This window comes from Oryctolagus cuniculus, chromosome 5, assembly GCF_051225735.1.
Source record: "Oryctolagus cuniculus isolate XC-2025 breed Fujian yellow rabbit chromosome 5, ASM5122573v1, whole genome shotgun sequence".
NCBI lineage: Eukaryota > Metazoa > Chordata > Mammalia > Lagomorpha > Leporidae > Oryctolagus > Oryctolagus cuniculus.
Window position 1 is genome coordinate 139,086,700 of NC_142871.1, and position 12,376 is coordinate 139,099,075.

Consider the following 12,376-nt stretch of genomic DNA (forward strand, 5'->3'; position numbering starts at 1 on the left):
CTGGCAAGTGTGATGTCCTGTCCAGGCAGGTGCTTACAGGTACCTACTGAAGAGCACTGATGTGAGCACAACCATGTCTGTATATCATGGTTTTGATAAGACAATATGTCATTCCATGTGGATATACTGACAGATTATCAATATTTTAGAGGGAGAGCAGTGTGTTGAGATATTTGTGTGCCAACACTGCAGCTTGCTCTGTACTAAGTAGGCAAGGGTGAGTCATTATGAGTTTGCATATCTGTATTTAGCAGAGAAGGTGTCCTGGGTAATAGACAAACATTCGTCTTTTCACGTTCTTCCTGTGAAAGTATATAGCTGGCCGGCGCCGCGGCTCACTAGGCTAATCCTCCACCTAGCGGCGCCGGCACACCGGGTTCTAGTCCCGGTCGGGGCGCCAGATTCTGTCCCGGTTGCCCCTCTTCCAGGCCAGCTCTCTGCTGTGGCCAGGGAGTGCAGTGGAGGATGGCCCAAGTCCTTGGGCCCTGCACCCCATGGGAGACCAGGAGAAGCACCTGGCTCCTGCCATCAGATCAGTGCGGTGTGCCGGCTGCAGCGCCCCGGCCGGGGCGGCCATTGGAGGGTGAACCAATGGCAAAGGAAGACCTTTCTGTCTCTCTCTCTCACTGTCCACTCTGTCAAAAAAAAAAAAAAAGTATATAGCTGTGCCACATGGGATGATAAGCGTTCAATTCATAATGGTCATCTCTGCAGAGAAAGAAGTATTAGGAAGGGACCGTAAGGAGCATCAGCAACATCTTATTCTTAAATTGGCTGGTAAAGACACAGAGGTTTATATTATCACCTTTTGAGTATTAAAAGTATTTTGTAAGAAATTAAATTAGTACACAGGCATAAATGTCTCATCTGTGTTTGTCTAATTCTAGGTGGCCCTTTCTCCCTATGGTTATGAAAAATGTGAGACTCTGCAAAGATCTGAGCCCATAGATTGTTTTCTACATTAAAACAATCTACCAAGCATTCCATTACACAAGAGTCAATGAGTAGATGGGGTCAGCGCTGTGGCACAGCAGGTTAAAGCCACATCCAGCAGCGCCAGCATACCTATGGGTGCCAGTTACAGTCCTGGCTGCTCCACTTCTGATCCAGCTCCTTGCTAATGCACCTGGGAAAGCACCAGAGGAGGGCCCAAGTCCTTAGGTCCCTGTACCCACATGGGAGACCAGGAAGAAGTTCCTGGCTCCTGGCTTCAAATCTGTTCAGCTCCAGCCGTTGTGGCCATTTCGGGAGTGAACCAGTGGATAGAGGACCTCTTTCTCTGTCTTTACCTCTCTCTGTAACTCTGTCTTTAAAAAAAAAAAAAAAAAAAATAGATTCCTTGGGGAAAAAGAGAGTCAATATGTAGAGATGCTAGGGGTCTGATAATGTGTATATCACATTGTAGTCTCTGGCCAGTTACTCTGGGTTATAATACCCCAGATCAGAATGAAGGGGCGGGGGGGCTGGCACTGTGGTGTAGTGGGAAAAGCCCCTGCCTGCAGTGCTGGCATCCCATATGGGCATCAGTTCAAGTTCAGCTCTCTGTTATGGCCTGGGAAGGCAGTAGAGGATGGCCCAAGACCTTGGGCCCTTGCACCTGCATGGGAGACCTGGAAGAAGCTCCCGGCTCCTGGCTTTGGATCAGTGCAGCTCCAGCCTTACAGCCAATTGGGGAGTGAATCAGCGGATGAAAGACCTCTTTCTCTTTCTTTCTCTCTCTCTCTGCCTCTCCTGCTCTCTCTGTGTAACTCTTTCAGGTAAATAAAAAAAATAAAAAAAAAAAGAATGAAATAGAGGACCCGGCTGGATTCAAGGGTGGGTTTTGGTAATCTCTGTTCCACTGCTTGACCACAGAAGGCTCCAGACACAGCAGTGGATCGACAACTGTGAATATGTATGTCCGCTCTGGAGGGAAATGAGCATTTCTAAGCCGACTTTCTTGTAAAACCCCTGGGAATCTGACTCACACTCTGCTACTGCCAGGAGAGACCGTGAATGACTCAAACTCCCTAATTTCACAGCTGAGGAAATGAAGCCCTTACAAGATAAGCAACTTGTCCTAAGTCATACTGCTACTGAGAAGTGTAGCTGGGTCCCAGCACTCAGGTCTCCAGACAGCTAGGACAGCGCTCTTTAGAGAATATTGTGACACTCAGTCACCTTCTTCGTGCCCTGTCCTGCTTTAGGCCAGCTGAGTCCTCAGATCCTCATTGAGGTTATGATTTTATGCCCTGCAGATCCCAGCTGGGGCTTCCGCACTCCTCCCCACCTCTAACCCAGTTTTCAATTGCCTCGTTGAGACTAGAAACCTGTACTGTACACCGGATGCACTGAACAACCAGGTAGTTAAATTACTCTGCTAATTACCTGGAGAGGTCCTCAGAGACTGTCCCAAATTAACCCCTAGAAGATATAGACACTGCAGAGCAGGTGAGGTGGGGAAATGATGGTGCATCTGTAGGCCTGTGAAAGCTTCCATTTTGAGATTTCAGAGATGATGTCACTGGTATGCTTGCATTCATATACTGTGTTCACTCACTCGAGCGCTTCAGTGTACAAGGCCATGTGACAGGCACTGGTATAGTAGCAATGGTCATGGGACAGAGTTCACTCTGTACGAGCAAACAGATTCGCTGACTGCTGATTCTAACCTGATGTGGCAGTACAACTAGAGAAACATAAATAAGCACCATGTGAGCACTAGGAAGGTGCATGTCAATCTCCTCACAGGTATCTGTGAAAGAGTCACCAAAAAGATGACAGTTGGTTTACACCTTGAAAATCTAAGATTTTGACAGGTAGAGAACGGGGAACACTTTCCAGAAGGTACAGCATAAGCACAGGTGTGATGTGTTTCCATAATGGCCAAGTGGCCCTAAAGACTACAATATGGAGTAGACTCAGCTGGAAAGGACTTGGGAAAAATTTGGGAAGGTGAGCCTAGAAATTACAACTGAGGTGAAAGGGGGGCCCTCAACATTCATCCTGCAGGTATGGACAAGCCTCCTATTATTTTGTGTCTACCTAAGGTTTCCTAAAAGTGGAATGACATATTCAGACCTCTGAATACAAGTTACAGGAATGAAGGATAGATTGAGAAAAGGAGATCAGAGGCAAAGAGGCTGATTTAGAGGTGAATGCAATGTTCCAGGTTAGAAATGATAACAGCTGTGGGGCCAGTGTGGTGGCACAGTAGGCCAAACCACCTCCTGTGACACGGGCATACATATGAGCACCACTTCAGATCCAGCTCCCTGCTAATGGACCCAGGAAGACAGTGGCAGATGGCCTGAGTGCTTGGGTTCCTGCACCTACCGGGGCGGGGGGGAGACCCAGATGGAGTACAGGCTCCTGGTTTCGGCCTAGCACAGCCCATGCTGTTGTGGCCACTTGGGGAGTGAATCAGCAGATGGACAATCTCTCTCTCACTTTTCCCTCTCTAACTTTGCCATTCAAATAAATAAATTTCTCTTTAAAAAGAAAGGAAATGATGATAGCTAGAATTAGAGCAGTGAAAAGAGGGAGCTGGGGATGGCTAGGAGGACGGAATGCATCGGCAGTGTGAAGAACTGAACGTGGGGCATAAAGGAGAAGCATCCGTCCAAGGTTCATAGCTCAGGGAGCTGTTCTGGCAGCAGTGCCATCACAGGGGAGGGCCTGCAGGAAGAGGAGCAGTCTAATGAGCACCAGTTGGGAAGCTCTGAGTTGGAGCTGCCTGAGGAAAAGGTGGGCATCGGTTACATACAATTAGCATTGCACATAATGGGGTTTGGAGCCAGACAGACACATCAGAGGGTCATCAGAGATATTAAAGATACTGTCATTCAATACATGATCATGTTATACTAGTAGTTCATGTGTCCTGCTGCTTGTATGTGTGCAAGCCTGTGTATCTTGAGTGGATAAAAGTGTATCCGTGCTGACAACACAAAACAAGAATAATACCAGCCTCCACAAGGGGCGAGTAAAGGGATTAAACCTATTCAGCCAGTGCTTGGTAAAGGGCAGTTGGTTTAGCTCTCCTGGGGGGTGGTGAGTGAGAGTCTGGTACTGCTCTTGGTGGGCAACAGCATGTAGTGTGACGGGGACCCATGCTGTAAGTAGTGTGTGGCACTGCGGGAGACCCACTCACCTGAGCAGCTTCTCTCCCCACTTACAGCGGCATCTGTTGAGGATTCCTGCGGTGGGTGAGGGCAGGGCATGAGCTTGTTAGAAGGCAGGGCAGGGAACAGAATGTGTGTGTCTAAGCTGAGACATCCAGGTCAGAGGTGCGACCTGGCCCGGGGGGCAGGGCTGGAATCTGGAGCAGACGCAGGACACAAAAGCAGTCAAAGCTGGCTCCTGGCCACAAAATCTGAGTCAGGATTGCTATACAGGGAGATAGGGGGAGACAATCACAGAAACATTCAGCCAGAAAAATAGGCAAATCAGGCCTGGTGAAGACTCACAAAGAGCCCAGCACATACATACAAATGAGACACTGCTCACTGAGACATACATAGGAAACATGGATACTTGAAGCAATGCCCCGAAAACACCCTAAAGCCAGAGACAACCAATAAAGACTATGCAAATCAAAGACAGGCAATTACAGCTATAACTCTCCTCTATACCCAAGGCCTCCCAAAGTCCCTCATAGGTGCCAAGCAGAAACATTCATACAAACCCAGGGAATGAACACAGAACCAGTAAAGTAACAGCTGCAAATGCCAGCGACACTGTACGGTTACAAGGCATGGGGGAAACACACAAGATCAGAGGGGAACAAAGTGAGTAAGAAAGCCGGATCAGGGTGGAAGAGGCATCTGGCAATGACAGTAAGTGAGAGTACAGGGGCTGGGACACGTGTTTGGAGCCAGTGCTTTACCGGCAGGCTGGTGCAGTGGGAGACGAGGCACGGGGCACACCTACCGAAGAGGCTGAGCCCCTCCTTCAGGCCGCTGGCCACTTTGTACACCGAGGGATGAGACTCACTCTTAAAAATCTGCAGAACGCTGTCAGGGAGAAATGAAGGCGTCTGGGGCAACCTGGGATTTTGAAGGTAATGAGAACTGGGGACTAAGAAATGGAAGAGGGACTAGGGACATCCTCCTGAGACCAAGTCTGAGGTAAGTCAAGGCGTCCTTCATCTTCTGTGACTCGGTTTCCCCTTTAGAGCGGGGGGGGGGCCTTTGTTCTGCCAAGGGCCATCTGGGTATTTACAATATCAGTCACAGGCCATACAAAATGATTAACTTAAAAATTAGCCTGCTGAGGATTTACTGAATTTTAAGTCCCGCCTGCAGTTGCCTCCACAGGGCCAGACCCAGTGATTTCGCGGCCTTATATGGCCCGTGGGCCGGACGTTCCCCACCCCTGGCAAATTACGGCGATACTTTGGTGCTTTTTTTCCCCTCTTCCATTCGCCCTCCGCTTCCTTTTCCTTCAGGGAGAGATATGTTAATAGCCCAGGATTAGGGAAACTAGAACCTCATTAGGATTATTAGAGCATTAAACTTAATCCTTCTCCCTCCCGCCCCAGAGCCCGCAGTCTGACTCTACCTTCTTACCTGTAAGTGTCTTGATCTATGCTTACCAGATGGGTCCTGGGGAGAGAACACAAGCAGAAAGGAGGGTGGCTGGGGTATGGGAGGTCTGAGTTCATTCCAAAGCTCCACCCACCTTCACACCCCTCTCGGAATACCCTCCAGAGCCTCACATTCCCTGGGTTCTCCCGTGTATCCCAGAGCACTTTACTCTCTGGGTTACTTGCCTGCACACCACCCATTCCACCTTACTTTCCAGGCCTCCCACCTTACTTTGGTTAAGGTTAGGCTGAGTCACCTACAACACAAATTTCTTAAAGGCCAGGATGGGGACATTGACATTATGGTCTTCCAGTTCAACCCCGATTCTTCTCCGGCTCAGAAACTTGAGCAGCCCTCCAAGTGCTCGAACCTCGGAAGCAAAATCACCAATGCAGTTGGGAGAAATTCTAATGTCTCAGAGGCTGGACAATACCAGGGAAAACTAGTATTTCCCAGGGCTAGGCCCGTACTTTCCAGAACTCAACTCCAGGAATGGGGTGCTACGCCTTTCTCCAGCGTACTGCATCCCAGCCTGTATCCCCCAGGACCCAGCTCACCAAGAGGAGGCAATCAAAGGGAATAATGGAGGAGAGGAAGAGGATTTTCTCAGTGGCAGTCATGGAGTCCGGCATGAAAGAGTAGTTTCCACAAAGGAGGCGTTGTTTGCTTATCTCTAAACCTATTTTGCAGACACAGCGGGAGAGAAAGGTCTTACAGCAAATTCTTTTTACCCATTTTAAGAATGAGACAAATAGGGGCCAGTGTTGTGGCGTAGCAGATTAAGCCTCCACCTGTGACACCAGCATTCCACATAGGCACCGGTTTGTATCCCGGCTGCTTCTCTTCTGACCCCGCTCTCTACTGATGGCCTGGGAAAGCAGTGGAAGATGGCCCAAGTGTCAGGTCTCATAGGAGACCTGGAAGAAGCTCCAGGCTCCCGGCCTCAGCCTGGCCCAGCCCTGGCCATCGTGGCCATTTGGGGAGTGAACCAGTGGATGGAAGACCTCTGTCTCTCCTCTTCTCTCTGAAACTCTGCCTTTCAAGTAAATAAAAAATAAATCTTAAAAAAAAAAAAAAAAAGAATGAGACAAATAAAAGCAAGAAAGATTTTGTGATTTCCCTAAGCTCACATGAACAGTTAATGAAAAGCTGAAGCAAGAGCCAAAATTTCAGTTCCTTAGTCTAATTCTTTTTATTCTATATATAATGTAAAGATATCTGGATGAAAGTACAACCTGAGAAAAAGAAATGGCTCAGGAAAGTAAGATATGTGTCTGGAATATAGGATTTTTGGTCATAAAGAGTATATTAACAGAGGAACTAATAACACTAATACTCTAACATCTAATTAGGAGAGAACACCATTACTTGTCCTTTTTAGAAACCTGGGAAGATTACAGAAGTATCTTATTGATTATTAGGGTCATTAAAGCAGTCGGTACCCATTGTTTTTTATTAGAATCTTTTAAAGATTTATTTATTTATTTGAAAGGCAGAGTTCCTGAGAGGGAGAGACAAAGAGAGCAATTTCCCATCCACTGGTTCATACCCCAAAAGCCTGCACTGGCCAGGGCTGGGCCAGGCTGAAGCCAGGAACCAGGAGCTTCATCCAGGTATCATACATGGGTGCAGGGGCCAAGCACTTGGGCCATCTGCTGCTGCTTTCCTAGGCATATTAGCAGGGAGCTGGTTCCAGAGTGGAGGAGCCAGGACTCAACAGACACCTATATGGGATGTCAGAGTAGCGCCACAGAGCCGGCCTCAACCTTTACAAAAAAAAAAAAAAAAGTAATAAATGGATTTGGCTTCAAAGGAAAATTTTAACTGTCAATACTCTTCCAGAGATGGGTGTTTGGGGCAGCAGTTAAGACACCATTTCATTAACTGCATTCCATGCCAGTGTGCCCAGGTTTGAGTCTCAGCTCCACTTCCAATTTCAGCTTCCTAATGCACACCTTGGGAGGAGGCAGCCGATGATGACTCGAGTACTTGGGGGCCCTGTCACTCACATAGGAGATCCCAATTAACTTCCAGATTGCTGTGTCTGGCCTGATCTATTCCAGGCAGTTGTAGACATTTGGGGAGTAAATCAGTAGATAGAAGATCTCTCTCTCTCTCTCTCTCTCTCTCTCTCTCCCCCTGCCTTTCAAATAAAAATAAAAATCAAAAAAGATAGATTTCACCCTTTAAAAAAAATTCCAAAATTGTCTCCATTCCCTCTTCTTAGGAGAGGCCTTCATCCTAAGACATGCCGAAGTGGAGGCTTTGAACTAAGTTGCAGATTACTGAAGGGACGTGAGCAGGAGAGATCTTGGGGAGACTAGTCACGGGACAGAGAAAGCACAAGTGTTTTGGACAAAATAAGGCTGAGGGAGAGATCTCCAAGAATGCGGTGGAGTTAGGAGAAAGGGTCAGGACACTGAGATGGAGGACTGGCAAAGCAGAAGGAAGGAGATACCAAAATCCACACTTGGTAAATACACGATTTCAGGTCTCCTTGGCTCTCTGTGCTCCTGGGAGGCTGTGGGAAAGGAAGACAAGGGCCATCACCACACATCTCAGTCCTGCTTCTGTCCCAGCCTCCCCGTACCCGAGCTGCAGCCTGCAGGAGTACTCTGCACCTCATCCTTCCCCATTTCCCCTCTCCCTCACCAAGTGCTTACCAAGCTTCCCCAGAAACTGAGTCATAGCCTCATCCTGTTTGGCACTTGTGACAACAGACTGTGGACTGACTTCATCCAGAACTTGGAAGGAGAGAAAAGAAATGAGTTAAAGGATTTTTATCCTTTGACCAAGCAGAAACCAACAGCTTTTCCCTTGTGCTGATCAAGAGGAAATCAATCTATAGTTTTTCCCTTGTACTCAGATGTCACCCAAAACAATTTATTCCCTTCTTCTAATAGTAGGGAGTGTTCCATACATGAGAAGAAGTGATAGAAGCCATTTTCAGAAAAGTACTAAGACTGGCAGGATGCTGGGAGGAAACAGAGGTGTCCTGGAGAGTCTCACTAGATATAACCCCAGCAGGCAGCTATGACTGATTTGGCCAATCATACCTACAGCATCTGATTAATTGTAAATACCTAATAAACATTTGTTGAGAACAACTGAATTCCTAAAAACATCACAGGGAGCCTCTTGGAGTCAACTATAAAAGATTCAACAAGGGGCTGGCATTATGGTATAGCGGTAAATCCTCCACCTGCAATACCAGCATCCCATATGCATGCTGGTTTTTGTCCCAGCTCCACTTCCCATCTAGCTCCCTGATAATGGCCTGGGAAAAACAACAGAAGATGGCCCAAATGTTGGCCCCTGCCACTCACATGGGAGACCTGGAGGAAGCTCCTGTCCTGAGCCTCGCCCAGCCCTGGCCATTGCAGCCATCTGGGAGTGAACCAGTGGATGGAAGACCTGTCTGTCTCGCCCTCTCCTCTGTAACTGACTTTCAAGTAAATAAATACAAATAGATTCAGGAGGCAGTGCTATGGTATGTAGGCTGGGCCTCTACCTGTGATACTGGCATCCCACATGGGTGCCAGTTTGTGCCCCAGCTGCTCCTCTAGAATCCAGCTCCCTGCTGATGGCCTGGGAAAGTAGTGGAAGATGGCCCAAGTGCTTGGGCCCTGCATCCATGTGGAAGACTTAGAAGAAGCTCCTGGGTCCTGGTTTTGGATTGGCCCAGCTCCAGCCATTGCAGCCATTTGGGGAGTGAATCAGTGGATAGAAGAACTTTCTCTCTGTCTTTCCTTCTCTGTCTGTAACTCTCATTCAAATAAATAAATAAGGGGACAGTGCTGTGGCGCAGCAGGTTAACGCCCAGCCTGAAGCTCCAGCTTCCCATATGGGTGCCGGTTTGAGTCCCGGCTGCTCCTCTTCTGATCCAGCTCTCTGCTGTGGCCTGGGATAGCAGTAGAGGATGACCCAAGTCTTTGGGCCCCTGCACCCATGTGGGAGACCTGGAAGAAGCTCCTGGCTCCTGGCCTCGGATCGGCACAGCTCCAGCCGTTGCGGCCAACTGGGGAGTGAACCATCAGATGGAAGACCTCTCTCTCTCTCTGCCTCTCCTCTCTCTGTGTGTAATTCTGACTTTCAAATAAATAAATAAATCTTTAAAAAAATAAATAAAATCTTTTTAAGATTTATTTATTTGAAAGACAGAGTTACAGAGAGAGGTAGAGACAGAGAGAGAGAGAGAGGTCTTCCATGTGCTGATTCACTCCTCAAATGACCGTAACAGTCAGAGCTGAGCTGATCTGTAGCCAGGACCCAGGAGTTTCTTCCAAGGACTTGGGCCATCTTCCACTACTTTCCCAGGCCATAGCAGAGAGCTGGATAGGAAGAGGAGCAGCCGGGACTTGAACCAGAGCCCATATGGGATGTCAGAGCTGCAGGCTGGGGCTTTTAACCCGCTGCACCACAGTGCAGGCCCCAGTAAACAAAATCTTTTAAAAAATATTCACTTCAGTAAGGGCATATGAGTGAAGCACATATTCCAGTCCCAGAGAATAGAGAAATGATTCTGTCCCCACCTCTCTGCAGCAGCTTGAGGCTCTCATGGTCTGGGGCATCGGGCATGAAGTGGATAGTGGAGTCACTGGTGTCATAGTAGGCAATGCCCAAGTGTCCTGCATTCCACAGCACACACAGATGGATCTGTCCCGTGAGGAAGAAAGGAAACCGATATGTGAGGCACTCATAAGTGTAGGGCATGCCTTAATCATCTTATCACATCTCCTGGTGGGGGGTGAGGGAGATGGGTGACTCGCCCAGCTGTTCCCAATACCCCTTTACTTTAACACTGACTCCCATCAACTCCCTCCCTCCTGCTCCCCGCAGGCACCTCGGCCAGTTCCTCCTCATCTTCCTCCTCACCCTCCACCTCCTGGAGGCCTGGCACTGTGACAGCAGGGCTGGGGAAGCTTGCCGACGATGCCCCCAGTCCTGGTCCTTGAGGCGTCCTGCCTGGGATTACTCCTGTGGACGCCATGGGCTTATAGGCTGTGGGGATGCAGAAAGCAAAGGCGAAGGTGGGTCACAAGCCCATGTCACCCACCAGAAATGCAGACCTGCTCGGAACCTGTGAAAGAGGGTGCAGGGCTGAGGGGTGTGGAGAGCCATGGTGCCAGCTACAGGGCATTTTCAGGGAGCGGCTTCTCAGGTATTTCTTTTTAAATGTTGAGAAAGAAAGTGCCGGCAGCCACGTAGGATGCCGGCTGAGTCTGAGGCTGCTCCACTTCCGATCCAGCTCTCTGCTATGGCCTGGGAAGGCAGTAGAAGATGGCCCAAGTCCTTGGGCCCCTGCGCCCACCTGGGAGACCTGGAAGAAGCACCTGGCTCCTGGCTTCGGATGGGCACAGCTCCAGCCGTTGTGGGCATTTGGGGAGTGAGCCAGACCTCCCTCCCTCTCTCTCTCAAATGAAAAAAATCAACAAAAAGGGGGGAGGGAGGAAGAGTTCTTCTGAGTGCTGGTTCACTCCCCAAATGCCCACAACAGGCAGGGCTACGCCAAGCTGAAGTCAAGAGCTTGGACTCCATCCGGGTCCTCCAAGTGCGTGAAAGGAACCCCACACTTGGGCCATCATCTGCTGCCTTGGACTGAGAGCGGAGTAGCCGGGCCAGAGCCCAAACCCCAGTGTGGGAGGGCGTCCCGGGCACAACCGCCACCCCTTCAAACATTTCTGTACAGCGACAAACTCCTGCGCCCCACCCTCACTTCTGTCAGGGGAGGTGGAACTTTGGAGGGAGGAGGGTGCTGTGGGCAGAGCTGTGCACGTCTCCTCGCTCTCTCTGCCAACCACGCCCTAGCACCGCAGCCTCAAACTCTTGGCTGCTCCTCCTCCGCCACTAGTCAGCAAGTCGCGGCGCGTTCCCGCCTTTTCCGTCACCTGAGTCAGGACGACAGGCCAGCAACCAACCGCCACGAGCCTGAGGGAGGAGCGCACGGCAAAACCGGGGATGCGCGCGCACACGTCCCGCCCGCCGAGCCGCTATTGGTCACAGGATTTCCGATCCCTCCTAGAGACTCCAATAGAGAGAGAGGGAGGAGGACCGCGTGGCCGAATCTGGGCGCTGATTGGCCTATTTGCATTCTGGGCGGTGCCCGAATATTCAAACTTCCCGCCCTCTGCCGTTGCTTAGCAGCCGGGCACCGGCCCGGGGCGTTTCTGGTCTTTGAGGAGCGTGGGGCGGAGCCGTCCGGAAACTCGGAAGCGGAGCTGGATGCCGGCTCCGGAAGGGGTCTGGGGGCGCGTGGAAGACTAGGAAGAGCAGGCTGGCCTTAAAGGGCCAGGGCACCTTTTTTTTCTCTTCTTGCGGGAAGTGGAGATAAAACATTAATTCAACCTGTGCCAACAATAACTCTAACTTAATATTTGTAATCTCTGAATTAATATTTATAAAGCACTTGGAACAGTGCCTAGCAACCAAGTAAGAGCTTCGTGAGTGTTTAAACAAGTGGTAATAAGGACTCCTATCTCAGCTCTACTCTGCCGGTTTCCTGCGTGCAGAGGTATGAGCACCTCAATAAGGACCCTACAAGGGCCTAATTTGTTCTTTCAGGACCCCAAGAAGAGGTGGAGACATTCGAAATATACCGAATTTGGAAAAACAAGTAGATCTGATAAGAACACCTTCACCCCTACACACACGGCAAACACACACCCCGAAGGACAGAAGACAGTGGTTCATTCGTTCAACTATTTATTTAATGCCTATTCTGGACTAAAAGTGATAAACGTAAGAAGTCCCTGCTCCATGAAGCTTATTTTTTAGTGTTTGGGGTTGAGGAAAGGAGAGAGGAGGTTGTG

At 49.4% G+C, this 12,376-nt stretch overlaps 1 protein-coding gene across 2 annotated transcripts in view; it reads right to left on the reverse strand.

The window, feature by feature from the left end:
• MSH5 (mutS homolog 5) overlaps positions 1-11,564 on the reverse strand; it is a 26,396-nt gene extending 14,832 nt beyond the window's left edge. For both annotated transcript variants that reach the window (XM_008262596.5, XM_008262593.5), the window contains exons 1-10: positions 11,456-11,564; positions 10,411-10,568; positions 10,100-10,223; positions 8,231-8,311; positions 8,026-8,088; positions 6,125-6,246; positions 5,828-5,937; positions 5,550-5,585; positions 4,912-4,994; positions 4,133-4,178 (exon numbers count right to left, since the gene is read on the reverse strand). In XM_008262596.5, the coding sequence (XP_008260818.4) occupies positions 4,133-4,178; positions 4,912-4,994; positions 5,550-5,585; positions 5,828-5,937; positions 6,125-6,246; positions 8,026-8,088; positions 8,231-8,311; positions 10,100-10,223; positions 10,411-10,557 (812 nt within the window). In that variant the 5' untranslated portion in view covers positions 10,558-10,568; positions 11,456-11,564. The remainder of the gene's footprint in view (positions 1-4,132; positions 4,179-4,911; positions 4,995-5,549; positions 5,586-5,827; positions 5,938-6,124; positions 6,247-8,025; positions 8,089-8,230; positions 8,312-10,099; positions 10,224-10,410; positions 10,569-11,455) is intronic.
• Positions 11,565-12,376: the final 812 nt, after the last annotated feature.